The sequence below is a fragment of the Eutrigla gurnardus genome (assembly GCF_963514095.1).
Source record: "Eutrigla gurnardus genome assembly, chromosome: 18".
Lineage (NCBI taxonomy): Eukaryota > Metazoa > Chordata > Actinopteri > Perciformes > Triglidae > Eutrigla > Eutrigla gurnardus.
In genome coordinates, this window is record NC_139929.1 from 15,953,304 (window position 1) to 15,981,162 (window position 27,859).

Here is a 27,859-nt window from a genome sequence, read left to right on the forward strand (position 1 = left end):
TGACTCTACCATAAGAAAGACACTGGGCAAAAATGGCCTACATGGCCGAGTTCCAAGACGGAAACCACTGCTGAGCCAAAAAAATATTAAAGCTCGTCTAATGTTTGCCAGGAAACATCTTGATGATCCCCAACACTTTTGGGAGAATACTTTGTGGACTGACGAGACAAAAGTTGAACTTTATGGAAGGTGTGTGTCCCAATACATCTGGCGTAAAAGTAACGCAGCTTTTCAGAAAAAGAACATCATACCAACAGTAAAATATGGTGGTGGTAGTGTATGGGGCTGTTTTGCTGCTTCAGGGCCTGGAAGACTTGCTGTGATAAATGGAGCCATGAATTCTGCTGTCTACCAACAAATCCTGAAGGAGAATGTCTGTCCATCTGTTCGCGACCTCAAGCTGAAGCGAACTTGGGTTCTGCAGCAGGATACTGATCCAAAACACACCAGCAAGTCCACCTCTGAATGGCTAAAGAAGAACAAAATTAAGACTTTGGAGTGGCCTAGTCAAAGTCCTGACCTGAATCCTATTGAGATGCTGTGGCATGACCTCAAAAAGGCGGTTCATGCTCGAAAACCCTCCAATAAGGTTGAATTACAACGACTGTGCAAAGAGGAGTGGGCCAAAATTCCTCCACAGCGCTGTCAAAGACTCATTGCAAGTTATCGCAAATGCTTGATGGCTGTTGCTGCTGCTAAGGGTGGCCAAACCAGTTATTGGGTTTAGGGGGCAAATACTTTTTCACATAGGGCAATGTACATTTGGATTTTTTTTCCCCTTTAATAAAAGAAAACTTCATTTAAAAACTGCATTTTGTGTTTAATTGTGTTGTCCTTGCCTTATATTAAAATGTGTTTGATGATCTGAAACATTTAAGTGTGACAAACATGCAAAAAAAGAAGAAAGCAGGAAGGGGGCAAATACTTTTTCACACCACTGTACATGCATACCTTTTGTGCAGATCAAAGAAGAAGAATCAACACTAGCATTGGTTGACATTTCCACGTTCACTCTCTTCTGGTATCATGGATCCAGAAATGATGTCACTGGATTATCCATAGTTTTAGCGAGCTGTACCATGGTTAACAGTCAGAGTGCAGAAGAATCTCATTTGGCCACTTAAGCTCAAATTTCACTTCTCCATTCACGTTTGCATTTATTCTTGAGAAACTGCAACCATGACACTGTTTTCGCTCAGCCGCTTTGAGTATTTTGTATCTTTGGAAAATCACTTCAAGTGACGGACCCCGTAACCACAGCTGCATCGATGTGTGTTTGGCAGATTCACTGTGTCAACGCATTCTCACCCCAATTCATAAAATACCCCAGCCTGCTTGGGCAGTGCTCCTAAGCTAGCGTGCGCTGTGGACGTGTCAGGGACGGCATGTGTTTCTTCAAAATAAAGTTAGGTTTAGGCAGCAAAATGCCTTAGGTCGAGTGAGGCAAAGAAAACGGTAGGCCTAAGTTAGTTGTTGGTGCGGGTATAGTTTGTATGAGGTCACATCAAATCAATCTATTGCTTTTTTACACCCCGTTAAGTTAACTAGAATGTTTGGCTGCAGGTTTGTGTGAATGTCCTCGAACCCATTTCATATAATTGACTTCTGAAGGAAGAAACTTTTTGCCCACCTGTAGGTCAGCAGGCGTGTTGGAGAAAACCTATTGTCCAAAAGTAACCTGGTCACGGTCTATCTTGTGAAATGTTGTCACTATGTAAATGAAGAAGACCGTTTTGTTTCGTTCTTTATCATTGCCTTCTAACTTCTGACCTAATTCAGCTGAGTAATCAAATAAAAATCCTCTTGGTCAACAATCTGTGACCGGAGGCAACGTGCCTTCCGCAAATGCTGATTTTTCGTGACGGCAAATCTTTCCCAATGTGATCAGACTCTTAAGTTCAGTTAGAACAGTAGCAGCATTTTATCACTCCAGGTCAAATTTGGCTTCCATTAAATTATCCAGACATCTTTATTTTACATCGCCTGCTGTTAACGTGCTCCTTATAGAAACTCTTTGCACACCTCAGCACAGTAGTTGCTGGTACTTTCACTTCAACGTAGACTCACGCTCGTTTCATGTTGCCAGTCAATATGGACGATTGGCAATGAAACTTCTTTCTGGTTAAAGATACTCAAACGGAAAGCTTCATGTCCCAGCGCTGTTTCTGTATCTGTAGTGAGCAGTTACCCTGAGGTGAACCCATGTGCATCCTTACCAGTCCTGCCTGCTCTGCAGATGAACAAACACAGTTTTGACTCCGATGACTTTGCCATAAAAGATATGTTAAAACGATGGTGTTTCTTGGTGTTGACACAGCTTCGCTCTGGTTTCTCTTTTTATGTTCCAACCACCATGACCCTGAGCATCACCACAGTGGTATTCTGGTTACTTTCTGGTTAGGCCTCCGGCACTGTGCACTGCTCCGCACTGATCTACCAGCCTCCCCCACCTCTGAGCAACAACGCACATTGCACAATGGCAGAACAACGGTATTTGTGTTATTTTTGCACCGACACTGGAATTTCATGCCGATGGTGCATCTGTTTCTCCCTGATGGGAAGGAAACCTCATACCCCTCCTCTTTGTCATACTGAACGGGGCAGTTCCTGCACATCTTAGCAAAACAGGAAATTTCATGTTTCCTCTGATGCTTATAGCAACAGCTTGCATCACACTACTTCTGCATATGTTCGCACACACACACACACACACACACACACATACACAGTCACATTTTGACATCAGGGTAGCATGCGTACGGTCCGGTTCAGAATGGTGTTTCAACACAGCTTGAATACATCTTAAACAATTGTTCCTTCATTATTGTAGGCCATTTTACAATTAATTGACTTTAATGCCAACATACATTCAGTTATATTTCTCCTTCATATACTGTACAAACATGTTTTGTTCAAGGAGTATAAAGTATCAGTAAGATGTAGGCTTCAAACACTTCTTCTTGATTGACTTTTTTAGAATTTTAGGCTTGAAGGTGAGGAGGAAAATAATCAAGATGCCCACAAAAAAAAGACAGAAGGGTACAAAGAGCAGAATGTACCAGAGTTTAGACTCCCCCTCCAAACAAAAAAATGACTCAAAGTTTTCCACTGTGTGTGTCATTTGGATGAGATCTTCACATTCGATGTCTGATGCTCCGAACATATTCATTGTCTTTGTCGTTTGAAATATCCCAAACCATTCAGTTTGGCAGCAGTTGAACGGATTTCCTGTGAGGAAAACGGTGTGCAATTTGGAGGCTAATGTGTTGGCCTGATTAGAGGGAATGGTGGACAGTCTGTTGTCCCTCAAATCCAGCATTTTCAGATCGAGATTTAGAAGTGAAGGGGGAACATGGCCGAGAAGGTTTCTTGAAATGTTTAAAGACTTAAGAGTTTGGAAATGGGAGAAGTCAAAGTCTAGCATGTGAGTGTTTGCTAAACCTAGATGCTGTAATGTTCTGCTGAGACTTTGTATTGATTGCTGGATAACAAGTCCAGGGTTGTCGGAGAGGTCCAAGTGAGTTAGAGACAACCCAGTGAATGCAGATGTTGGGATTCTTTTAAGGTTGCATCCCTTAAGATGAAGCTGCCTCAGGGATTGAATGTCTTTCCAATCGGCGCAGGCTGTGCTAGTGTCTTCACTGGTGACCGCTTCCTCGGGAAGGCAAATGTCAATGTTGTTATAACTGAGATCCACTGACCTGAGGCTTGGCAATGAGGAAAATAATCTTGAAGGTAACCTCTCAAGTACATTCAAACTGAGGTTAAGATACGTCAGATTTCCAAGAGCGCTCAGTGTGCCTCCATCTGCTACGACCTGGTACAGCCTGTTGTTGCTAACGTCCAGCTCGTACAAGCTGCCAGAGAACTGTTCCGACGTTAGGTTCAAGGTTTCCAGACAGTTTGTGCACATTTGAAGTCTAGACAGCACAGGCATTTTCTGGATGAATCCTTCAGGAAAGTACTCCACCTGGTTTGCTCTTAGATCCAAAATCTCCAGAGAGGAGAAGTCTCCGTGGAGACCCTCGTCCCACAGCTGAGCCGTCACGTTGCCAGTGAGATTCTTCATATTGTAGAACTCCACAGTCGTCGTCGCGTTCGGGAACGTGCTGTTGTCTCCCAGGTGTTCGTAAAAGCTAACCCTGTTGTGGGAGAGGTACAGATTCCGCAAGCGGCTGTGGTTGGGCAAGAAGGGAAAGAAGAGCAGTTTGTTATCTGACAGATCGAGTGTTTCTAGCTGGAAAGTGTCACTGAGGTCCTGTCTGGAGCTGAACCACTCGATAAAGTTGTGGCTGACGTTGAGGACCACCAGCTCGGTCATGTGGAAGTCTGTCAGACAAAGCAGATCGTTGAAGGCCAAGTTTAGCCTCTGGAGCTTGGGGTTGCCGTCAAAGGCATTATCAAGTTCGAACATGATGTTCCTCTGGAGGTCAAGTTCTTTGAGTTGGTGGAGATCCCTGAACGAGGTCTCATCCAGTCTCTGCAATAGGTTTCCAGAAAGATTGAGGTACTCCAGGGATGTGAGGTTTTGGAGTAGCGTGGCCACCATCTCATCTTCAAGGTGATTCTCTGAGAGATCCAGAGCCCTAAGCCTGGGTAGATTCTTTAATGCATGGCTGGTTGCCTGGTAGCCAATTTGGAGATTGTTATTTGCTAAATTGAGGCTCTCTAACAACTTTGAGCCTTGAAAAGTGTTTGGTTCTATCTTTTCCAAATTATTACAAGCTAAGCTCAGCGTGTTTAATGAGGGGTAACGGAGGAGGGAGTCATCCTGTAGTGTTTGAAGGAGGTTGTAGTTGAGCTGAAGCTCCTCTAAGTTGTCTGGTAGTCCTATCGGGACAGAGGAGAGCTCGCCATTGTTGCAGAGAGCCGTTCGTTGTATCTGCAGAGAACAGAAGAGTACATACCTTTTAAGTTTGAGTATTGAATGTCTCTTAGCAGGAGTGAAATAATTGGACTTTTCGGAAATGATGCAAGGTTCAGGAACCAAAATCACAATACAGAATTCGCTGTTTTTGTGGGTTTTTATCAACAAGCTTCCTTTTTGGATGGATTTTTTTAACCTCTCTAGCACTTTATCTAACATCGCAATTTTATCATGGGCTGTATTTTCTTAGTTTCTAGCCACAAGCAGTCAGTCGGTTGGTCCACCACTTAATAAATCAACAACTGATGGATTGAGATACAGTCTGCGTCACATACTCAACCCACTGAGCACGAGTTGTTGTCAACCTCACTTCTGTGCTTGACCTGTCATATAGACCAGGATTTAGTACTGTTGTAAATGTGAAGTTGTTAAATGACAGATGACAGGATGAGTAAAGTCGATAGTTTTCGTGTGAAAATGACTAATAATTCCAACATTGAATACAGCGGAATTACCAACTAGGTAAATAAGTTAATGAATCACTCAATTTGTCTTCCTGATGAGGCAAAGTGGGTAATTTGAGAGCACACAAAATGCCCCCTCAAAATATGTCATTTCCTGCAGGATGTTCTGATAAACATTTTTAGTGTCACTTATCATGTTTACACAACATCTGATAGGCACAGAATGCAACATCAGAGCGGAGTGTTGTAATGATGACATAAGAAATAAAAAAGGTTATCTTTATCTTCTATCTGTGTTTATCAAAGTGGTACATCTGACTTTTGTATACACTTTTCTTCACAAAACCCGATTCTAAGAGCAATGTTTTCGTAAAAACATATATCAGACTTATGTTCCTGGGATCTCAGGGAATGTTTGGGATTGAACAGTCGAGCAGAGTAAAAAAAGAGACATTTTACCAGCTGGCATTGGCTGTGTTGTGGATGACTTGAGACCGGCGTCGGGATTCTCCACATGTGCAACAAGCAGAGCAGGATGGGAGTGAGCTTGTGGACTGGCATTTTAACATCCTCACTGTTGACAAAGGTGAGAGAGGATGCTGATTGAGCAACACGGACAATAGTTGGTTGGGATTACGGTACAGCCGTCCATGAAGACCTGCATTAGCATTACTCTTAGTTATTAAAAACCGTAGTTCTTAATTAGTGGTGTCATGACATAGCCTGCGTTCACCCCCCAAAACGTTTATTTACATCATTTCACCTGTTGTATCCAAACCTTAAATGCTCGTTATAAATATGGAAACACGTTAAACACGTTATGGCGGAGGAGTCACATGTGCATATCATTTACATTATCATTCTCTGTGTCTGGTTGAGCCTACACAGTAACATAAGTAGGCGTTAAATAATACATGAGTCGATGTCTTCTCTATACTTTTTTTCTAAGAACAGAGTTTTTTATTTTTTATTTTAATTCAAACTACTGAATTTATAATTCTTTATTTTAGCAGACTTATGAAGTATGTGGTTTTAGGTGGTGGTGTTATTTAACTGTGTTTGTTTTCTATGATAACATTTTTAAAACACTGGCAATAACACTACTCAGTCTCTAAACTATAAACTGCGTTCTGGAGAGAGACGCGCACAGAAGAAAAGATTTTTGGAGAATACCACTACCTTTTTTGATAGTGGCCGTGATACAGCCAGTTGGGGAGAAAACCACAGTGTTTAACTGTGACATAATATCGCATACAGTTGCATTCATTAGAATAATGATAAAATGTGCGATGTATTAAATTTACATGTATAAACCGAAATTAAAAATGTGCACTTTTACATTGAGATGACTCATGAGACTTGAATGTGCCATTTGATTTTTTCAAACTTGTAGCAGTGGTGCCATGGTGCAGGGGACTTTACTCAAATGCAATACCAAGCAATTTAATAAAAATGAATAAAGACTCATTATGCAACACAAATAAGTATATAATATTGTTTTATGCTGACATTTTCCCGTAACATGACTCTTTAGCATTAGCAGGATTTTTACTTCGCGCAAAAGCAGGTGATCAATACGATATCTTGTTCAAATACACCCAAGACAAAACCGTTCAAATTCAAATTTAAAATTTTAGACAAAGCATGCTTCTCTTAGCATACTCTATAGTCCAGTACTAGATCGATGCACATGTGTTTACTCACGCTGGTGGTTAGGTGTGGATTTCCCAAGCCACTGACGGTTGATGCCCTGACCATATCGCAGGCTGCCTCGCCGCTGCAGTGTGTCTTCTCGCGTGTGTGAGGTTCAGCTGCCTTGATCCGCTCTGACTGAAGTGCCGATGCCTCTTTTTTACTATTCGCGGAAGCAGGCGAGCAACGGAAACCAAAGTCACATGGATGAACTGCAATCAGAAAGAGGTTCTCAAGACCGGGGCCACAGGAAGGCGAGTGCAGGCTCAACAGCTTTCAACTAGCACAGCAGAAGTCGGGGGGGGAGGAGGGCAGATTTGTTGTTATTTTCTTTTTCCAGTACGCAAACGCCACGACAATTATTAGGTTGTGCAGGCAACTAGGGTTGACAGCACAACTGCAACCGCAGAAACCTAACGAGAACACACCCTTCACACCCTCGACTTGCTCTGATCAGCCAACCTACAAGAGAGGAAACCACTCTACTCACACACCCTTCCTGCCTGCTATTTGGCCTGTCACAGCAACAGCCATTACAAAACATGCCAAAGCAGACACACTCAAGTCTGTGAAGTGCATAATGTTTTCCATTTTCAATGCCTATATTTTGCAACATGGCTAGCTTCAGTAACAAAGTGCCTTCCCTCAACACTGCATGTGTTTCGTGATGTCCAAATACACACCAGCTCTCTTTCGTCTTTTTGTCACTCTTTTGTCAGTTGCTTAAATGCGGCTGTTGACTTGTTTCTCCTTAGTCGTCACCGTTGGGTGAGAGAATAGGGAATTGGAAACCAGGAAGTCATGGTGCCGTCCTTGGAGAGGTGATTTGTTAGTGATTCCTTCCCGTTTTCATACAAGACATCTCCAGCTCTCATTTCTGACTCTGGTGTGAAGTTTGTGTGGCTACAGGATTTCTTTCTAAATTGACTTGGTTGTGGGACGATTTTAACACTTTATAGGTAAAAGCCTGTCAACTGCTTATACAAAGTTTAAAAATTCAAACATGTTACAGTTAAATTTAGCTGTTGTGTGCAAACATGAGGTTGAGGGTGGGCCCACAAGAGCTGCAGGGTATAGGATTTAACGTGCCACATGAACCATAGTGACCATGGTTTGGGTCTGGGGAGGGACCCCTGTTGCATGTCCTTCATCTGTCAAAAGAGAATTGTCTTTAAGTTGCTATACCAAAATCAGAGCATTATCTATGATCAAGGGATTGCCTCGCCACAGCTCTCAACATGGCTGAGCCGGCAGCTAGCAGCTAATGGTGCATACCGTGCAAACAATGTCAACAGTGCTGTCAGAGCTAACGGTGTTTACCTGAGGGGGTCACCATAAGGTGGGTGCTACTCGTGTGAGCGCAGTGTAGAGTGATGGCGATAAGCTAGCCAGACACACAAACAGGCTCTCACGTGCACTTCCATTAATGTGTGGCCCGACTGGCTACGTAAACAAAGCACAGAGAAGCTGGGATTACAACACACACAGAGGGAGAGTGACGTAAATCGATGGGTAGCAAATAGTTGTTTGCTCGATAGTAATGCTCTTAATTTATAATTTAGCACCTATAAAGGTTCCCAGTGATATTTCTTTGACCTCTAGTAGTGCTACGGAGCATCGGTTTTCTGTAACCTTGATTGATATTTTCACTGGCTGCTAGCTCGTACCGTTAGCAGGTAGCCTACAACGACCTGACGAAAATACATACTTTGTAGTTGTTGTGTATTATTGTATTTCGATAAAGCAAACAGAAATTAGTGCTATTTATTTTTATTTAATGCTGCTCATGATACGGGCTGCTAGCTCGTAGGCCTACTGTATGTTAGCTTGTAGTGCACCGCAGCATAAACAGTAAATGGTGTACAAATGGTTATGTTGCAAAGACTTTCAAAACCAGTTAAAAATTAAATGGTGAAGTCGATGAAAAAGTGTACATTTTTTTAATCAATTTCTTCAATGGAAAAATGCTCATTGGATCAAATCAAAGAGAAGAAAAGATTTGAGAACAGGGTGCAGACAGACTTGCAGTCCTGCCAGGGGTTTACTGATACCGGTGGTGGTTACATGTCAAGAAAGGTTGCGTTGCACCAGAAGTTGCAGGGAAGATTCCTGCGAATAAGTAAACATGAATGTAATCAATGCAGGTTACAAACATTTAATTAAGAAGAAAAAAAAGGTCCTTAAATGTGTTTTGTAAAAGAAAAAGCAACATGTTGGACCTAATGATACACACAATGAGTTTTGGTGAGAGACACTTGAAGGTACCTCTAATTCTCACCAACCCTGCAGACATGATTGAATTTTAAAATTAATTTAGCAGTTTGATTACTATAAATCCCCCACCATACACCTCTGGTTGATCGCTGACTTTTTAAACACAAAAACACCTTTACAGTGGAGATACAATGCCGTATATTTCAGATGTGCTACAGCAGGAAGGTAACCTTTAGTGGTGTAACTTCACATTTAGATACATATCTGTATAAATCAGCATGACCACTTTCAGTTGTAACTCAGCATGCACTGTTACTTTTTTTTAATTTTAAGCAGACAGATGGAAAGCGAGTGTGGAATCCCTGTTATTTGTCTGTTTCAGGACAAATTAAGACACGGTACAGAGAGCAAATGTGCGTTCTATTTTAAAGAGCTGAGGAAGTGATTTGGCAGTTGGGGGTGTAAAGTCCCATGGGGATGTGTGCAGCTCACACCTCGGTAGTAAATAAATATAACATGAGGATAAAAACTACAATACTGAGTATTCTCAGTGTCCCGGGTTTACATTTTCTTGACTATAGTAAACCACCAGTAAGCAATATATAATAATATTTAACATATACTTAAAATAATTCACTCAACTGCTGCAGGTAAATGTAAAGGAATTTAAATGAGAAGTTTAATTCACAATGTAAAGTAAGCTGGAGAACCTCCACGCTGATACTTCATACTACACATGGGCAGAATCGTCTGGTGTAAGGCTAGCTGCATTAACATGCACAAGAGGATTACCGCTCTCTTGTGGAAACAGGATATATTGCATATTTTTAAACATGCAGAGCCCATGGATCATAGTTATAGAACAGATGAGTAATTCTAGATTACACCCATCTAAGGTGTTGTAATGTATCATCATCTGTTGTGCTCACCTATACATACACATTGTAAGACAGGTATGCAGATAGACAGTGAGAAACACAGTGAAAAGAAAAGCAGGTTTAGTGAGTGACGGACAGGAAGTTTAAACAAGCAAGGATGGAGGGACGGACATTGGTAGATAGTCAGGCAAGCTCTGAGCATCGCCAGCATATTCATATATGATATTAATTCATTTACTGAAGTGGTAATCCTCTGGGTTCTCACCACAGCAGGACAGTGTGTCCAGCGTTTTACCCTTCTGTTTCCTGTTGATTAAGGCTGAGCTTCTGTGGGTGGCGTGTTGCATTTTTCTCTGTTAATCCACAATTATGAGTCACGCTGATCTAGTTAATTTCAAAAGAAACTGCTTCTTCTCTCATGTACCTATGGATTTTTTTGCCGAACAGATCTTTCAAACGTTCTATAGCCTACCACATGAAAGTGAATTCATCTGAATGAACGGTACATTGAGTCACAGTAAATCTTTATTCTCAATTTAGCTCAGCTGTAAGTGTTTGCCATTAATGCCAGGGTTTCCGTTTTTGAGGAGGCGTTGATTCAGGTTATTTTTAGGCCCAACATTGAAAAGGAAATATCCTGACGTAATCTTTCAGGTAGTGTTGCCGAGGGCAACACTACTGTTGCTATGCTCATGCAGATCATCTATTTTTGGCATATCCTTTTGGGAGCATTTTCCTGTGATTTTACAGTTGTGTATGATACTCCAGCAGCAGTAAAGGCATTCAGGCCTCTTATGATGCCTTGAAAACTCATAAATGTGCTGATTGGTGAAAACTATTAAATATTACCCGTTGGTATTCAATGTGACTGTATTTCTCTTTGTAATTTACTCTAGATAAACATGACTATGAGCCATGTACTTGAGCTAAGGGCTAATAGCATGCTAACATGCTGATGTTTAGCAGGAAACCAGTGTTTACCATATTTGCCATTTTGTTTGTTTGTTAGCATGCTAACGTTTGTAATTAGCGGGGAACGGTACAGCTGGGGCTCATGGGAATGCCATTTGTTTTTTAAAGCATTTGGTCATAGACCAAAGTATTGGACGCTATGGACACGTCCGTATACAAATCAGTCATCTAAATATGTCAACCTCATGATGATAAATGTGATAGATGGATGATAGTTCGAGCCATAACAGTAATACGTTTCCATTTATACACTTCTGTTATATATATTTTGGCATATCGCTGATCCACATATAGTAAATGAATGCAATTAAACCCAGTCAGAGCGGAATATTCAGTCTTGACTTGATATGCTGGTCGTGTCACTCTGCTTGGTGAATAGAGTGAGCTGCTTATGTTATTGTGCAATTCACTTATACCACATTAGCAAACCGTCCCGATGATGTATGGTTGGTCTTGTACATTGGATAATGTGTTTTCTGCTTTCTTTACTGTATACAGAGCAATTACCTACAATAGGAATACATAGCTGTCTTGAGAAAACCATGTACTGGACATCCTGAACTGCCCCGTTTCCAGCTTTAGAAACAGTTAATAAATTCCAAATTCAGGAGACATACGTGGTTTTTCATTGGACGGCAACAATATGCATCATCTAAACCTGCGTTCATATTATCCAGAGGTTTTATTTAAACAAGTCAATCCTGCAGCCTTGTGTTTATAGCCTCCAAAAATATAAATAGTGTGGCTAGTCAATATAACATGGGCTGGAAGCAGGGAGTCTAATAGAACAGCCGTGCCTAAGCAGACATCAAACATCTTTATTCTAAGAGTGGCACCATGTAGACTTTATTTTCAGGCCTTATTACAATACAGTATAGTACCATAGATAAAACCAAGAAATAAATAGTGTGTAATACTACGGTAGCACATTAAAAAGGACATACATTAACATGATACAGCTATAGTTGCCACCATCACTGGGTAGGTATATTCAAAAGTTGGATGTTACAGTCTCTATGCCAGCATCCATGCACATGCATGATAGTTGGTCCGCATGTCCCCAATGTTTGCTGAAAGTAAAAACATGTAACATCAGGTCACATTTGATTTTGGCATATAATTATTATAATCCAGTCATCCATTAAAGTTAAACTGCGCTAATCCACGAGGAGCTGTTTCCATACAATAGATAGCCATTGATGACAACTACTGTTCCACTTGTTAAAATGATGCCTTAAAGTATTTGCCACGGTTAAGAATAGTTTTGGCCTCATTAAAGCAGACATAAACTCTCAAGTAAATGTTCGAACCACATTAAATAACGTTGTGCTGTCCTGTAAATAAAACAGTCCAGCAGCTCAACTGTAAAAGTGGACGTTTCCACGCTGATACAGAAGCACATTGATGACAGCTCTCACGCGGTCCTTCTCCCTGTAGTTTGTCCAGTCCAGAAAAAAAAAGACTCTGCATGTCGAGCTGTAGTAGGAATGCCAACAGTTCTTTTTGTGTATGTGAATAGTTATTCTGCCTGGAAGGAACATGACTCCTTGGACTCCAAAACCTTTTGAAACGGTGCAACAAAACAGAGTCGGCAGTCTGTTGACAGAAAAAGTCCTGCACTTGCCAGTGGCCTGTTGCTTTTAATGGTGAGGTGAGTTTGCGTCTAGCCATCCAGGGGTTTCCCCAGGTACACCATGGTGACTTCAGTGTTGCCGTACACTGCAGAGACGGCCGGGAACAGGCAGGCTTTGGGCAGTCCACGAAACGCTATTCCAAGAAACTCAAAACCCCTCTCGAAGGCTAATGTCTTGTCATCCATGTCTAGAATCACTCGTATTCTCTCCCCAATCTGTGGACAAACACAATTACACATTGTTAGGTTACAATAAACTACCAAGTAATAAAGATCTTTAAAAAGGACAACACTTCACGTAACTGATTGCACAATTCATTCCACACATTCTTTCTTGCATGATCTAAAATCTGATGAGGGCACAAAAAACATGCAGACGTGGCTCCAGCTCCTACCTGATATTTTGGTGCGTTGTTACACTGGGGGAAATTTCCATTGACCTCCCCATTATGAAGAAGGTTGTTGTCGACCAGGTTCCAGCCCCAGCTCTGGTCGTCACTGCCCAGCAGGGCCACGTAGCCCTGGCACTGCATGGACGCCCGCTTGGTGGCGAGGCCTATCACTGCCACGGTGCCGAGAGGGCCTTCCCACCAGATCTCCCAGGCGTGCCTCCCTTCCGAAAAGCCAATCTTGGCACGTGCGCCGTCCGTGCTCTGAGCAATAGGGTTGCGGTGCAGGGTGAAGCCGTTCTTCTTCACGTAAACATTGCGGGAGCAGTCGTGGGAGCTCAGAGCGTGTTGAAAGGCCTTGAGCTGGAGAGAACATTTAGACAAGGACGACTGATATAGTGAACAGGCATTGATGAAAGATCCTGTTGCTAAAGCCTTCTCATGTTTTGTTCGTTATTTTTCAACCATCTTGGACAATCAGGGTTCAGTACTTCTGTAAGGTCTTTTACACTTAGTTTTATGAGTAAATTATTATAGCTGCTATTAGAATCTTAGATGAAAAGTCATAATAATAAAGTCAATGCTTTACAATGAAAGGCTGACTTTCTATCTACAGCTGGATTAATGCTTCTCAAAATGATGTCTAGGACCCTCCAATGTTCCTTGGGAAAGTTCAATAGGGGCCCCTGAAAAATCCAGAATACTTTTATGACATTGATTTTCCTGAATGCATTCTCCTGAGACAGCACTTAAGATTAAGCTTTCACGTGGTCCATTATTTCTTTGCACATGGTGTGCAGTTTTGCAAAAATACACAACAACAATAACATCTTCATTAGACCCTGTAATAAAATATGGCTCAATGACCTAAGGTGAGCTAATGACCACAAAACACATGATTTAAATGATGTAAGTATTACACCAAACCCCATATAAGAATCTACCAATTTAGTTTAGTTCTGGTTTTCAGAAAACGTGCTCATTTGTTTTGTACGCCACTTCGTATTCATTAAATAAACTACATGGTCATATCCTGAAGACCAATTAACCAGATTAGCAGTCACGTTACGTGAATGTGTTCGCAGAGTGAAGGTAGCACAAAACAGGCAGATTTTTCAATGGAGTTCGTCATGAATCACGGTTCTCACTACAGCGGTATATTGGTAGACCTACTTTTCCCCTGTAGGTGGGCAGGTTGCACAGTATGTCAGAACGCAGAGCTTCATCGCTCAGAGACCGGCCGCAGAGGCTGCGCCACACCTCGCTGTTCTCATCCGCCAGGATATTGTTCCAGTGCCAGCAGACCAATGCGCACCGAATCAAGTCGGAGAGCTCCAAATAGGAGAAAATATGTTCCAGGACACGGGCTGGTAACCTCCCGGCCACCCCTGCGCCTCCTCCGGCTGCAGCAGCGTAGGGAGAGCCGGCGGAGCTGCAACTGGCTGCCGCTGCTGCGCCCTGACAGGAGGAGCCTCCTCCCCCACCGGCCGCTCCAGACATTATACCCCTGCTGTTTACCGACGACACCAGTCGAGCGAATAGTTTCACCTTCTGCCGTAGAATGATCCCTAATATACGTTAAATAGCAACATTTTACCCATAGAATCACATATAGGTCGCACTAAATCCACAACAGTATGGACCCTGGTCTTCCCAGTTCAATGGCTGAATGGAAACGATGCGTCAAGGTCCTGGAAGAGAAAAACACACTTATTGTATTACCTGATAAACAAACACGGAGATTAATGCGTAGAAGTATTGCTTACATTATATGTTCAGAAAAATCGCACAAATCCAGCATTTATGAAATTTCAGATAAAGGGAGGTCCTTGCAAAAATCTAATATATTTTATCATCTGCAAGGACCGTAGAGTAAACATTAATAATGAGCTCACGGAGAATTGCAAAGGCAATTTTAAGATAATATATTTTTGCGATGTCAACTTGAAGCAAACACATAATAAAAAGAAACAACATAAATGAACTATACTGAATAAGAACAACATTGTTTACAAATAAATAATATTATCTGATCTGCTCGTTTTAGAGACTGTGCTAGTATTGAGGACAATTCCCGAGAAAAAAAACTTAAGTGTGTAAAGCCTAAAAAAATACAATAAGATTTCTTATTACAAAAAGAAAAAAGGTTACGGTATGATGAAGCAAAGTGTGATATTTTACATTCGCAGACCACGTGACGCCCTACACGGAAGTGACGCGATTGCTCAAAAACAGAGTTCATCAAAGCATCTTGGAGCAAAACACCAGCTAGCTTTAATACATTTTTACACCTGAAGACCACGGGAGAGGACTAACGCACCGTCTGAATTTGTCACGAGTAAGTTCTTGTTGCTTTTTATCTAGAAAAGAAGATGTGTGTGATCTGTGTTATTGGGCCGGACGTTACTGCAGAGCACAGCTGTCTGCCTGTCTCGCTGCTGTGCTATGCGGCCTGTTGACAAGCTGTCCCCCGATCTGGCTGCCGTCCGGGGACAGTCCGCTGGATTGCGCGGTCAGACAGGTGATTAGGAGGTCAGTCTGTACCTCGGAACCAACCCGCAATGGCAAACCTGCTTAGCTAACTGCGTGCTGCGCGGCTAACACGGCTTTCGAGCTAGGCTAGCTGAGGATAACAAAGCCCCGCGACGTTCACCTTTTCGAAATTCTTCTACTTAAAGGTTGCCATCTTTATTTTTTGCGGACATGTCTAACGTCACCTGAAAATACATCTCTTTACACCTCTTTAGTATCGAGGCCTTGTGGGAACACGGTTTATATGCAAACCAGCAAGCAGCATTTAGTGATAAAAAAAAAAAAAAAAAATAGCAACTTAGTGAATTGCGTCACACTCGTCGCTCCTATGTGTTTTGGATGGAAGAAGAGAATCAGCGCTAAAATATTTAATGTAGCTGAATTATTGATGGTCACAGTTTGGGATGTGCTTTAAATTTGCAAATGAGGTAATGCAGATTTGTCAAAGACAAAGGAGGTTATGTTGTGCCCTGTGGTTTTCCGTAGTCAAACACATTTATTTGGTCTGTAGTCCATAACGGCACACAGTGCATATATTCTGCTGAGTCGAAATAGTGGTGTCCATGTTTTAGCTTTACCTCAAATAACGTGTTGAAGTAGAGCGTTTAAATTGTCCTTGAATCAGCACAGTTATAAAAGTGATGTAATGGTAGTTGCACCACCGCTAGAGGGCGTCACATAATATAAATATATAGTTATGAATATGCAGTATTATAAATAAATAATTACATATTTTTGTGTGTAAAACTGCGAATCTGTAAAATGAATGAATAAATGTATGAGATGATGTTTTACAAAATGTTTCAAAATGCAAGCGTGTTGTCATAGGGGATATATTTAAATGTTTAACATACTAGTACATAATGACAGATCCATTACAATGGAAGTGAAGTGAGAGAATGTAAAAACAGTAAGTACAATTTGAAAGTGGTGCATAAACCACACCATGTTAAATTATGCATATTATGTACAACAACTCCCACAATAATGTTGGGATTCCAGTTGTGAGTATGTGTGGACGGCACTTGAAAGATGAAGAAAGCTGTTGTGATTATGACCTAACAAGGTAATTTCAAGCCAGAATATCACATCATATCTACAATATAACATTACTGTTGCCAAAAAATATTTTTTGGACTGAAATGTCCAAGTGTTGCTATGATGCATTTTTTGTCCTTATATGGACCAAGAACTATTATCCTGTAAAATAGGACGGTGGTTGTTGGACAGTTGTCAGCTGACTCATGATTCTGAGCTAAATTTGTTTATGAAATATTCTGAAATTTACATTTGTCTTCCATTGCAGCATCTGTGAGTAGGCATCCATTATGAATCCGGTCTACAGCCCTGCAGCAACAGGGGTCCCCTTTACCAATACTAAGGGCATGGGCTACCCAGGTAAATTCATGTGTTGACGTGTCATACTTTAAGCAAATATATTCACTGCAAAAAAAATACCCTGAAATAAAGGAAAATGAAAATTACTAATTTTTTGTTGTATTTTTTTGGTCATGATAGCTGGATTCCCTGTTGGCTATGCAGCTCCAGCATATGCTCACAATATCTATGCAGGAGCTAACGCAGCCTTCCCCAGTGGTAAGAATATGTTAGGCTGAACGTGTTTGCACTGTGTATGCCATATACCCAATGCAGATTGTTCTAGACCGTGCTGTAGCAAGGATTTCAACACCTCCTCAGGTCGTTTGTAGGTCATTTCAGTCTGCAGACCTTTGTTACGGTGTAATAATGCATTCTTCATCCACACCCACTGACTGAAAGTGAATGTACATTGTGTAATCAGCAGCACTAACGCAAAGTGTCCTCCCTCCCACCCAGGCTATGCTCCAGGCACTCCTTTCAAAATGGCTTGCTCTCCCAACACTGGGACTGTCCCCCCATACTCCTCCTCACCCAACCCCTACCCTGTTTACCCGGTCAGGAGCACCTACCCCCAACAGAACCCCTATGCACAGGTCAGTTGAAGGATGACAGATTTTGGCTTTTGGTTCTGGTATTAAAGTGTCATCAAGACTGGCCTGAGGACGGCGCCACAACCGAAGGTCCATATGTCAAACTTTGATGCCATAATGTGTTTTTAATTCCCTTCCTTTCTGCCAGGTTTCACTAAATTCCTGTTTAGCTTCATGTTTCCAACTGTAACAATGGGGTTTGTTCTTCTGTGATCCAGGCACTAATACCTTCACAACAACAAGGCACCTACTACACACAGCCACTGTATGCTGCGCCGCCTCACGTTATCCATCACACCACGGTGGTCCAGCCCAACGGGATGCCTGCAGCCATGTATGCTCCACAGATGCCTCCTCAACGTCACAACAGTGTCGCCATGGGGATGGTAGCTGGCACCACCATGGCCATGTCAGCTGGTAAGCATCGGTTTCTGTTTTATTATGCATCTTTATTTCACTAGAGAGGCTACATTTGAAGCTATATGTCATTGTGTTGAATAAACCAATATATAAATGTTAGAATACATGCCCAGTTTGCTTTGGCAGTCTCAGTAAATCTGGGCCCCATGTATATTATATCATGCAGTACATTGCATCATAGTTGTGCACTAGTGTTTAATCTCTGGTCACTTTGCCTCTCAGGAACTTTATTGACGACTCAATCACCAGCGTCCGTTGCTCAGCACCAAGTCACGATGCCCACGTATCGGCATCCTGGCACGCCCGGCTACAGCTACGTGCCCCCACAGTGGTGAAGAGAGGGAAGTGTGAGTATGATGTTTTGGTATCTGTAGGCTGTATATCAGCCTTATATGGGCTCCAGGTTATATTATATAATCACATCACCCCTCTCGCTTTATATTTGACCAAAACCTAAAGTTTATACTTCTACATGTTGTTTTCTCTGCAGGTCAGAAGATGGTAGATATGCATTCACACTCTATTCAAGTGTTTTTTGCTATTGGGGAAGACCTGCCCCGTCAGCGTCTGCAACCAGTTACTCTTCTTCCAGCATAATGTGAATCTAAAACCTAACTACATAGAAAGAGGCCCATTTGGATAAGAGGGGGGAAAGAATAGGCCCATCCCCATGACCCCTCTCAATGGAATAAGGCTGCATTCCATGTCACACCCCAGCGCCAGCACCTCTACAACCTGCTGCATATCTCGCATCAAACAGCAATGCCTCCATGCAAACTCTATTTGTGGAATGTCATGCAGGTTTTCATAGCTTAATCTCTTTTAAGTGGTGAAAAGGGAGTTTGGAATCTTTTTTTTGTTGTCGTTTCTTTTTCATTTTGGGAATACATATGATATCGAATGCATGTGTATATATAGATATATGAAGTAATGCTAGCGCAATCTACCTGCTGTGACAGATGCAAAATCAACAAAAGGCACACGTCCAAAGGAACTAAAAAAAAATAAAAAATAAAAAAACGTAATAATCTGCAATGCTGAATCACCAGTGACCATGTCTTACATGTGAAAGAAGAAAAGACGAGAAATGTTTATTCATGCAAAAACATACCTGCACAAACAAGTGCAGACCAACTGTACTATTCTCACTGCTTTGTGTTTTGGTAAATGGAGCTAGGTTTTTTATTATTTCTCTCAGTGATGCAATGTATGCATTTCGTCTTACCATTTTTGTATTTTTAGGAAAGATGGGACTATGAGTTTGTGCCTCTGACTGATGGCCATTCCAACACTTAATCAATATGTTTTGTGAGTGTTTTATTTTCCCTGCGCTGTCGAACCTTTTTAGGAAAGGAGGACCAACTTTTCCAAAAGTATGAAGCAGCTTTTGTTTCCTGCTTTTATTTTTTATTATTTTTTTTGGGTGACGTCGATGTTAAAACTATTCACTTATTTTAGCCGGAAGCATTCTTTGTGGTGAACAAGTTGAGGAAGTTGTTGGAAACCATTTGCACCCATTTAAGCGATAAGAGAGTGGATGAGTAGGAACAGTGTCGTGTGTGTGTGTGTTTGTAAGAAACAGGATTAAAATAGAAACCATTAAAATTGGTGCCATATAGTGCAACACGCTGAGAATATTCAACCTGCATCTCACAATAATCAATTTGTTCTTAGGTAGATCTGAAGCACTACATCATTAAATCACTGCTAACTGTGGACATGTTAAACATAATAAGTTAAATTCCATTTGTGAATAGCACTACTGAAGGAAGGCACTAATTCAAAACGTTAAAGATATCTGACCTTTTGCATTGCTCGCTGTTTTACCTCAAGGTTCCAGGCTAACCCACAAATATCATTGTTTCAGACATGCTTTTCTATGTTGCCTCGGTCACCTCAGTTTAATAATCTGTTTTGTAAATGTTATTTTTGTGATTTTGGTTCTTGTTTTATATTCTTAAGAGAGACCAAAAATAAAACAAATATAAGAATAATCTTTGTTTCCCCCCTTTTTTGTGTCATTTTTGTACTTCTTGGCCCTAAACTGTAGGCCGACCCAGTGAGATAATTATGTAGTGTTAAGAGCTTGACTCTAAAGCATCATTCTCTAAAGTCAATTGTCGGCCAGACAAATTATATGTAATCAAGTAGACAATTTTAAAATGACGGCTAATGCATTCTGGTAAGGTAGACTGGGCAAACCAATTAAAATGTGGTTTCTGTTTTCCCGTACAGCTAGAACGATAAACGCCCTCGATGCTCCACTGTGCAGTAAACGGCTATAAAACCTCTGCATACTGTAAAACTGTATTAATATGCCCAAAATCTTTAGAACCACTATTTATAGTTGTAATGGTAACTTTGACCAGGAGAGGGCAGTGATGAATCAGGAATAGCATAAACGACGACGACGAAGAAGAAGAGCTCCCAGCATGCATTTCGTCGCGCGAATTTGGATGGAGTTACAAACATGGGAGTACTCGTACGGCACAAATTAACGTTAATAAGTTAGCCTAACAGCACCAACCGTGTAAACTTCTACGTGTTTTTCACTCATTGGTGTAAGTGTTGCTGTTTTCTTAAAGACTGCGGTGATTGAACGTTTTCTATGCGTGAATGATGTATTGTTATTGTTTTACTGTCAAGCAACGCGGTCGACGTTAAATGTGCATATGTCGTTACGTGTGCTGTTACCGCGATTATGAAGCTGTTTTCAGCCATTTCGCTATATCTTTAAATATTAGACAGTTAGCTATGAGTTGTACTTCTTCTCCATATACTGCAACCATAATAGTATTGGACCTATAACTCAGGACAGGTGCAGACTGTAGATAACGTTAAATATAGTTAATGTCCAATATAAGCAGTTGAAATAAGACTGAGCTTGTAGCCTACTGTGGTAGTTGGTGTTTAACGAGACCCACGTCTTCATGCTTTAAATCATTCATTAATATAATTAATATATAGACATATGTTGGCAGTATCTTAGCAGTGAATGGAGGATGAGCAGCTCGGGACCGAGCAGCGGAACGTCCAACCCAACTCACCTCTTTGAAGATTTGTTAGGGCAGCTGGGCGAGTATCATCACAATGCACTTAAAGGTAACTGACCCATGATGCGTTCTATGTATACATGACGTTCATGTAGGCTCCACTAAAGTCCCATACTAACAATACATGTGTTTAAGTCCCATACTAACATTACATGTGTTTTAAGTCCCATACTAACATTAATGTGTTTAAGTCCCATACTAACATTACATGTGTTTAAGTCCCATACTAACATTACATGTGTTTTAAGTCCCATACTAACATTAATGTGTTTAAGTCCCATACTAACATTACATGTGTTTAAGTCCCATACTAACATTACATGTGTTTAAATCCCATACTAACATTACATGTGTTTAAATCCCATACTAACATTACATGTGTTTAAATCCCATACTAACATTACATGTGTTTAAGTCCCATACTAACATTACATGTGTTTAAATCCCATACTAACATTACATGTGTTTAAGTCCCATATTAACAATACATGTGTTTAAGTCCCATACTAACATTACATGTGTTTAAGTCCCATACTAACATTACATGTGTTTAAGTCCCATACTAACATTACATGTGTTTAAGTCCCATACTAACATTACATGTGTTTTAAGTCCCATACTAACATTAAATGTGTTTAAATCCCATACTAACATTACATGTGTTTAAGTCCCATACTAACATTACATGTGTTTAAGTCCCATACTAACATTACATGTGTTTTAAGTCCCATACTAACATTACATGTGTTTAAGTCCCATACTAACATTACATGTGTTTAAGTCCCATACTAACATTACATGTGTTTAAATCCCATACTAACATTACATGTGTTTAAATCCCATACTAACATTACATGTGTTTAAATCCCATACTAACATTACATGTGTTTAAATCCCATACTAACATTACATGTGTTTTAAGTCCCATACTAACATTAAATGTGTTTAAATCCCATACTAACATTACATGTGTTTAAATCCCATACTAACATTACATGTGTTTAAATCCCATACTAACATTACACGTGTTTAAATCCCATACTAACAATACATGTGTTTAAATCCCATACTAACATTACATGTGTTTAAATCCCATACTAACATTACATGTGTTTAAATCCCATACTAACATTACATGTGTTTAAGTCCCATACTAACAATACATGTGTTTAAGTCCCATACTAACATTACATGTGTTTAAATCCCATACTAACAATACATGTGTTTAAGTCCCATACTAACATTACATGTGTTTAAATCCCATACTAACATTAAATGTGTTTTGCATTGCATTTCACACTCTTCAACATTGCATTTGCTTTAGAACTGGAGGGGAAAGTGACCAAGTTGAAAAAGGAGCGCTATTTGTGAGTATATTGTGTCACTACATTTTAAATATAATAAAGATGATAATAAGTGTTTTCACCCTGCCTTTAGAACCTTTTTTGTGAATGGTTGACTACAGTCTACCTGTCATTGCATTTGTTTTCTGCAGAGATGCTCAGAGGCTGGAGGTGTATCACACTCGCACCCAGCAGCTGAAAGACCAAAACAAAAGCCTGCAGGATGTCGTCAGTCGCCTGGAGGAAAGGTAATTTCCTCCACAACGGGTCAAAAACAATATGTAACAAAGACCAGTAACTTGTTTCACTGTTTGCAGGCTCTGTGCAGGAGAGTGTAATCGATGTGCCAGCATGGAGGAGAACCTAAAACATAGCCAGGATCAGAACTTGCGCCTCATCGCCAAACTGAGTGAGTTCACTCATTATTCTTATTATTCTCCTTTCAGATAGAGATGTGATGAACTGCAGCTCAGCTCTCTAAACGGATTTATGTTCTGCTTACACACCATGTCCGATGCTTGAAGCACTTTGAGAATAATCCATGAGCTGCTAAAAGAGAAAAGAAAACGCCCATATCAACAATTGCTTAGACAGTATCCTGTTACTGAAGTGGAATAATAGCATGCTGAGACTGAATTTCTAACATGACTTTAAAACAACGGGAGATGAAAAAAGTGTGTCTACCTATAACAACAAAAATAAATCTGTGTTTACACTTTTTTTTTTTTTTTGCCTATGCATTTATTTTGGATGTAAAGTAGCCTACTCAAATTGTGGATAACCTTGTTTGTAAATGTTCAGGTAATCAGAGAACTCTTCTCTTATGTTTATTTTTGCAGAAGATATTCTTGATTCTTGACTTCTTGATTTTCTATTAAGTTTCCTCCTGGCTGGAGACTAATAGTCTTGTTTGCATAAAGACACGCCTGTGTTTATTTGAATCCATGGCATGTCCTGCTGTATTTTATGGGTTTATATTGAGTATGCTAGTGTAACACAAGATATGTCTATTGGCAGGTTGAAGAGGTTATTAATTATTATAGTGGAGCGTGTGTGAAACACTTGTGTCGTTTGTACCCCAGAGAATGAAAGAGACGGCGTTAATGAAGAAAACAGAAAACTACATGCTGAAGTACAAAAGTTAAAGATGTCTCGGTAAGCTCTTGTTTGTCAACATTTTTCCTCTGCCATTGTAAAAATGTTGAAATAAATTAAATACATCTTCTTTCTTTATCAGCTGACAAAATAACTATAAATATTGTAGGTCTCGCAGACAAAACGTACTTCAAAGTGGTTTTATTTCTACTTGGATAGAAGATTTCAAGTGTCTCCTTGCAACGCTATGGGGAAAAAAACAGGTTTTTAGCTCCAGTTTAGTGAGTGGAAGCTGTGGTGTTCTGTAAACGAATAGAGTCAACAGTTCCCAGTTAATGTGGCAGGTGTTGTTTTTATCAGCTGGGAGCCCCAGCAGGCCTCATCCCCGGAACAGGAAGAAGGCTTCATCCCAGACTCTCCGATCATGCCGAGCTCGCTGCCTGTGGCAAACAAACTGAAGAAACTAAAAGATATCAACAAAATGAAGTTTGTTCGTTACGCAGAGATGCCTCTACCAAGGTCTAACAATTCACTCTTCAGTGGTCAGTCTGCTTTAAAGTAGCTTTCATACCTTTTAATGCCTGTTTCTGTTCACCGAGTCTTCTAACATGTGGTCCTGTTTTTAAAGTGCTGGACAACGAGCCTGTTGAAGCTGCAAAGAATCCTGGGAGAGTTCAGGTGCTCGTACCAAACACATGTGAATTGGACACATCCCAAATCTTAAGTATGATTCATCTACTGTTTTTTTAAATTATTATCATCCAATATTCCTCTAAAATATTGGTGATACAGATTTTTTTATTTTTTTTTACAGAAATATTAAAATGGCAAGACTTCTGGTTTTTAGGAATTGGAAAACATATTTATTTCCTTCTTTTAGAACCTCTCTGTAACTTAAAGTGGTAGATGAGCACTGGGCAGCATTTATCTCCACAAACACACCCATCATATCAGCCTGATTCACACACGGGGCTGCATGGAAGAGGCGTTGCTGTAAATTCACCCTAAAGTGTCGGATTAAGTCCTCTAATCTGACTGATTAACGACAACTCAAGCAAACAAACAAACTGCTTCTTACAAAGTAACCCATATGACATGAAGCATCTTACATTGCCAGTGTTGGTAGACATGATCACGGTCAAAAGTATTAGTTGTCATAATCAGCTGCCATGTGCAAAGTGCTGATTGCAACTCTGAGATGTGTAAAGACGTTGTTGGGTTTCATTTCAGATGATCTGGAAGAACCGATAGCAGAAACTTGTGGCCTTGAACTTATTCAGAGGCCTCACAAAGTAAGTAGGCTAAGTTCTGCTACAAAGACTGTATGAAAGAGATTTTGTGTTAAAAGGATAATTATATTTAAGCGTAGGCATTCGATTAGATTTAGTTCTTTGGATTGTGTCTGTATTTCACTGTTGTCTTTCCTTAGATAACTCAGATGACTGCAGGCCAGCAGAGCAGCTCAAAGCCTCCCTGGAAGTACAGCTTCAGTTTAAAGTGAGGACCACAACAGTTGGGGCGTTACTATTATTCATCTGTATGACAGTATCATGAGTTGTACATTCAAATAAACTGTGACTGACAGCAATGAATGCGGCTAGGCGCTCCCTGTCAACACCAATTAATCGTCTTAAAGCAACACATGGGCTCCTTTAAGTCCACTTTCAAAACTACAGTAAAATACCACCATGCTTTCCATGGTTTACTTCAATTTCTCTACTGCTTCCTGATTTTGAATCATAGTTTTAAGAATGCAGTCAAGCAACAATAACGTTCCAATAACACAACCATATTTGTTTTGCCTTCCCTGAAGACCGCACCGCTCATCCACCTCCGGCACGCCGCTCCACAGTCCAGACTCGACAACAGAAAAGTCTCCATCGCTTCTCCCAGGCGCCAAAAGGTTTGCAGTAGATGGCTCCGTTAACAAAGCAAAACGGAAGAAGGATGAAGGTGAGGCGGAGGTGCGAGAGGAGGACAAACAAAACGAAGGCCAACGCGTGCAGCCAGAGCCGATCAAACGAAGCTCCACACCTTTAAGCAATCGAAGCTTGAAGAAGTGTCTTTCTGGCAGCGAGGTTAGAGATGTGTCCTAAACACTTGCAGCATTAGGATAGAATCATTTTGAAATGTTTTAAAATGTGATTCTTTGAACATTTCACAGGTTCAGTCACCACAAAATGACATTTCCAACCCAATGCCAGTTATGTCCTGTATAAGTCCTGCCTTTAAGAAGCCCCAAGTTAGAGAAGGGAAGAAGGGAAACCAGCGACAGGATGTCGGTGTCTCACATGAGCAACATAAAAGAAAAGATGGTGAGTGTTCTGTCCTGTTGCTGGCATACCGTGTTGTCTGATGGCCGATGTGATCGTAGGCTGAGTGTCTCTTTACAACCAGTTGACTTGAAAGTGACCGTGCTTGTAACTGTCCTCTCCCAGCTGAAAGGAGAGTCAAAGTGGAGCCCATGTGGAGCATTGACCCAGCGCTGGCCCTGTCCATGTATGACAGCGAGTTAAGAGGAGATGAGGTACAGTCATGTGACGTCGCTGGGTTCCTGTGTATCCTGGTTAAACCCTTTATACCTGTTCTAAAGTCAGAGAAAACAATGTAGATCAGATGCACACTTTATTTCATTCAACTTGATCATTTTCAACAATTAAGCAAATATGTAGCCAGTCCAAGTATCTACCTATGACTGCTGTTGCTGTTCTGTATCTTACAACTTCCTGTTCTTCTGTTTCTGTTTTATCAAAAGGAAGAAGAAGAAGAAGAGGAGTGTCATGGAGAGTTGGTAGATTCCGACTGCACTTGGGTCAGTCACAGCTTGCTCCAGTGTCGGGGAGAACCGAACGAAAGGAAGGACAGCGTGTCTGGTAAATATGAACCTTTTAGAGTAACTGTTGACTGAAATGATGAAGCCATATGATATCGTATCGCTCTGCATGTCTAGGACTGGGCGGGAAGGCAAACGACAGTTTGGATATGATGTTTGACACAACGGCTCACGGGGAGTACGATTCCCACCAGAGCCAGACGTTCGTTGGTGATGATAATTATCGTGATGATGACCGTGATGATGAAGAGCACAATGGTAAGCTTTTACATTTAATTACTGTGTCATCATGTAATGTGACCAGTGTTTCTGTGTTTGACATTGGATGTCAGTTCTTGAATTTAACTTGTGTTCATGTTCTTGTTTTAATCAACAAGATCCTCATGAAAACACCATGAGTGAAAGTCACGGGCACAAAGCACGGTGAGAGACACCCCTTCACTTCTTTTAGGGATCAGTGTTGTCGTCTTTTCTGAAATTTTATGCATAAAAATGTGGACAGAAAAATAAAGACGGTTCATTCAATCTATGTTTTCTTTTGTCGGCTTAGATGTCCGACATTTGCACACGTGGCTGTGGTCCGCAAGAAAGACGAGAGAAGAAAACTGAAGGGCACGACCTGCAAGGAGTGTGACATTGTAAGTGTTTTGATCATAAACCCAAGAAACACAGTCATGTTTTATGGCTGATGATTATGTGATGTTTATTTCCAACAGTATTACGCCCACCTCCCAGAGGACGACAAGCAGAAAAAGCTGTCTGCCTGCTCGAGGCACCGGTTTCTGTATATTCCTCCGTGTACTCCTGAAAACTTCTGGGAAGTTGGATTCCCGTCGACTCAAACATGCATTGACAGAGGTAATTAACGTATCTTTACTTTTTAGTTCAACTCTCCATTTAACAATGTTGTTAAAGCATTAGCAGAACATCTGGGCACTTTGCCCTTCAGGGATCAATAAACAGTCATTCATACAATGTCTTCAGTGTTAACAGCATCCCATAATTCTGTAAAAATACATATACTGCTATAATTTCCTTGTAGGTTACATCAGGGAAGAGAAGATTCCCCAGGCGCGTACTCGGAGAAGACAACCATTCAATGCTTTATTCTCCCCGAAGCAAAACCAGCAGGAGAGCTAAGAAAAGAGTATGTTTTCCTCTATAGGACAATTGTTTGAATTGGTCCTGTTCCAGAGAAGAGATACAGCTCGTCACTGTGAAAATGTCACTGGGATTACAAAGAAATCTGTTCTATACAGTGATCTTATTGTGAAGGTTGAGCCCTTTTTTCAGTTTTGTGTCTATAATGTTCAGTGTTCTGTCTGTAAGTCCCACTGGTTTGTGTTTGGTTAAGGTTTCCTAGATGGTGGGTGTGTTTGAGGTGTGTTTATTAATACATTAATAAAAAAGACTACATGTCCATGGAGTGATGTAATTGTTCATTCCATCAACAACAAAAAACCTCTACTTTTCCTCATCAAAGCTGCAGCTCATCATTCAGAGT

At 40.8% G+C, this 27,859-nt stretch overlaps 4 protein-coding genes across 4 annotated transcripts; 2 read left to right on the forward strand and 2 right to left on the reverse strand.

Annotated features, from left to right (window-relative positions):
* Positions 1–1,275: 1,275 nt before the first annotated feature.
* nrros (negative regulator of reactive oxygen species) lies at positions 1,276–7,382 on the reverse strand. Its single transcript, XM_084034081.1, has 3 exons — positions 7,036–7,382; positions 5,791–5,905; positions 1,276–4,882 (listed from the first exon to the last, which is right to left on the reverse strand). The coding sequence occupies exons 2-3, from the start codon at positions 5,890–5,892 to the stop codon at positions 2,930–2,932; spliced, it is 2,055 nt and encodes a 684-aa protein (XP_083890207.1). The 5' UTR covers positions 5,893–5,905; positions 7,036–7,382; the 3' UTR covers positions 1,276–2,929.
* A 4,372-nt stretch (positions 7,383–11,754) lies between these two features.
* On the reverse strand, positions 11,755–14,767 carry fbxo45 (F-box protein 45). The gene is made up of 3 exons (XM_084033541.1): positions 14,283–14,767; positions 13,116–13,472; positions 11,755–12,936 (listed from the first exon to the last, which is right to left on the reverse strand). The coding sequence occupies exons 1-3, from the start codon at positions 14,607–14,609 to the stop codon at positions 12,751–12,753; spliced, it is 870 nt and encodes a 289-aa protein (XP_083889667.1). The 5' UTR covers positions 14,610–14,767; the 3' UTR covers positions 11,755–12,750.
* Positions 14,768–15,311: 544 nt separating this feature from the next.
* On the forward strand, positions 15,312–19,798 carry fam168b (family with sequence similarity 168 member B). The gene is made up of 7 exons (XM_084034284.1): positions 15,312–15,447; positions 16,948–17,039; positions 17,160–17,237; positions 17,478–17,614; positions 17,830–18,028; positions 18,254–18,378; positions 18,522–19,798. The coding sequence occupies exons 2-6, from the start codon at positions 16,970–16,972 to the stop codon at positions 18,364–18,366; spliced, it is 597 nt and encodes a 198-aa protein (XP_083890410.1). The 5' UTR covers positions 15,312–15,447; positions 16,948–16,969; the 3' UTR covers positions 18,367–18,378; positions 18,522–19,798.
* Positions 19,799–20,472: 674 nt separating this feature from the next.
* rbbp8 (retinoblastoma binding protein 8) lies at positions 20,473–27,798 on the forward strand. Its single transcript, XM_084033160.1, has 19 exons — positions 20,473–20,592; positions 21,013–21,133; positions 22,409–22,451; positions 22,580–22,675; positions 22,745–22,836; positions 23,510–23,582; positions 23,883–24,064; positions 24,151–24,246; positions 24,753–24,814; positions 24,952–25,019; positions 25,336–25,600; positions 25,687–25,837; positions 25,961–26,049; positions 26,278–26,395; positions 26,473–26,613; positions 26,733–26,778; positions 26,906–26,993; positions 27,072–27,213; positions 27,398–27,798. Exons 2-19 carry the CDS (start codon positions 21,034–21,036, stop codon positions 27,493–27,495), a joined length of 1,950 nt encoding a protein of 649 aa, XP_083889286.1. The 5' UTR covers positions 20,473–20,592; positions 21,013–21,033; the 3' UTR covers positions 27,496–27,798.
* Positions 27,799–27,859: the final 61 nt, after the last annotated feature.

Bases quoted from the DNA above. Each gene is read 5' to 3' on its own strand.
- nrros (XM_084034081.1), bottom strand. From the start codon at position 5,892: ATGCCAGTCCACAAGCTCACTCCCATCCTGCTCTGCTTGTTGCACATG. The intron at 4,883-5,790 runs GTAAAATGTCTC...TGTTCTCTGCAG, and splicing joins AACACAGCCAATGCCAGCTG to ATACAACGAACGGCTCTCTG.
- fbxo45 (XM_084033541.1), bottom strand. From the start codon at position 14,609: ATGTCTGGAGCGGCCGGTGGGGGAGGAGGCTCCTCCTGTCAGGGCGCA. The intron at 13,473-14,282 runs GTAGGTCTACCA...TGTTCTCTCCAG, and splicing joins TGCCCACCTACAGGGGAAAA to CTCAAGGCCTTTCAACACGC. The intron at 12,937-13,115 runs GTAGGAGCTGGA...GTTTGTCCACAG, and splicing joins ACAACGCACCAAAATATCAG to ATTGGGGAGAGAATACGAGT.
- fam168b (XM_084034284.1), top strand. From the start codon at position 16,970: ATGAATCCGGTCTACAGCCCTGCAGCAACAGGGGTCCCCTTTACCAAT. The intron at 17,040-17,159 runs GTAAATTCATGT...TGGTCATGATAG, and splicing joins TAAGGGCATGGGCTACCCAG to CTGGATTCCCTGTTGGCTAT. The intron at 17,615-17,829 runs GTCAGTTGAAGG...TCTGTGATCCAG, and splicing joins AACAGAACCCCTATGCACAG to GCACTAATACCTTCACAACA.
- rbbp8 (XM_084033160.1), top strand. From the start codon at position 21,034: ATGAGCAGCTCGGGACCGAGCAGCGGAACGTCCAACCCAACTCACCTC. The intron at 24,815-24,951 runs GTAAGTAGGCTA...GTCTTTCCTTAG, and splicing joins TTATTCAGAGGCCTCACAAA to ATAACTCAGATGACTGCAGG. The intron at 26,994-27,071 runs GTAAGTGTTTTG...TATTTCCAACAG, and splicing joins CCTGCAAGGAGTGTGACATT to TATTACGCCCACCTCCCAGA.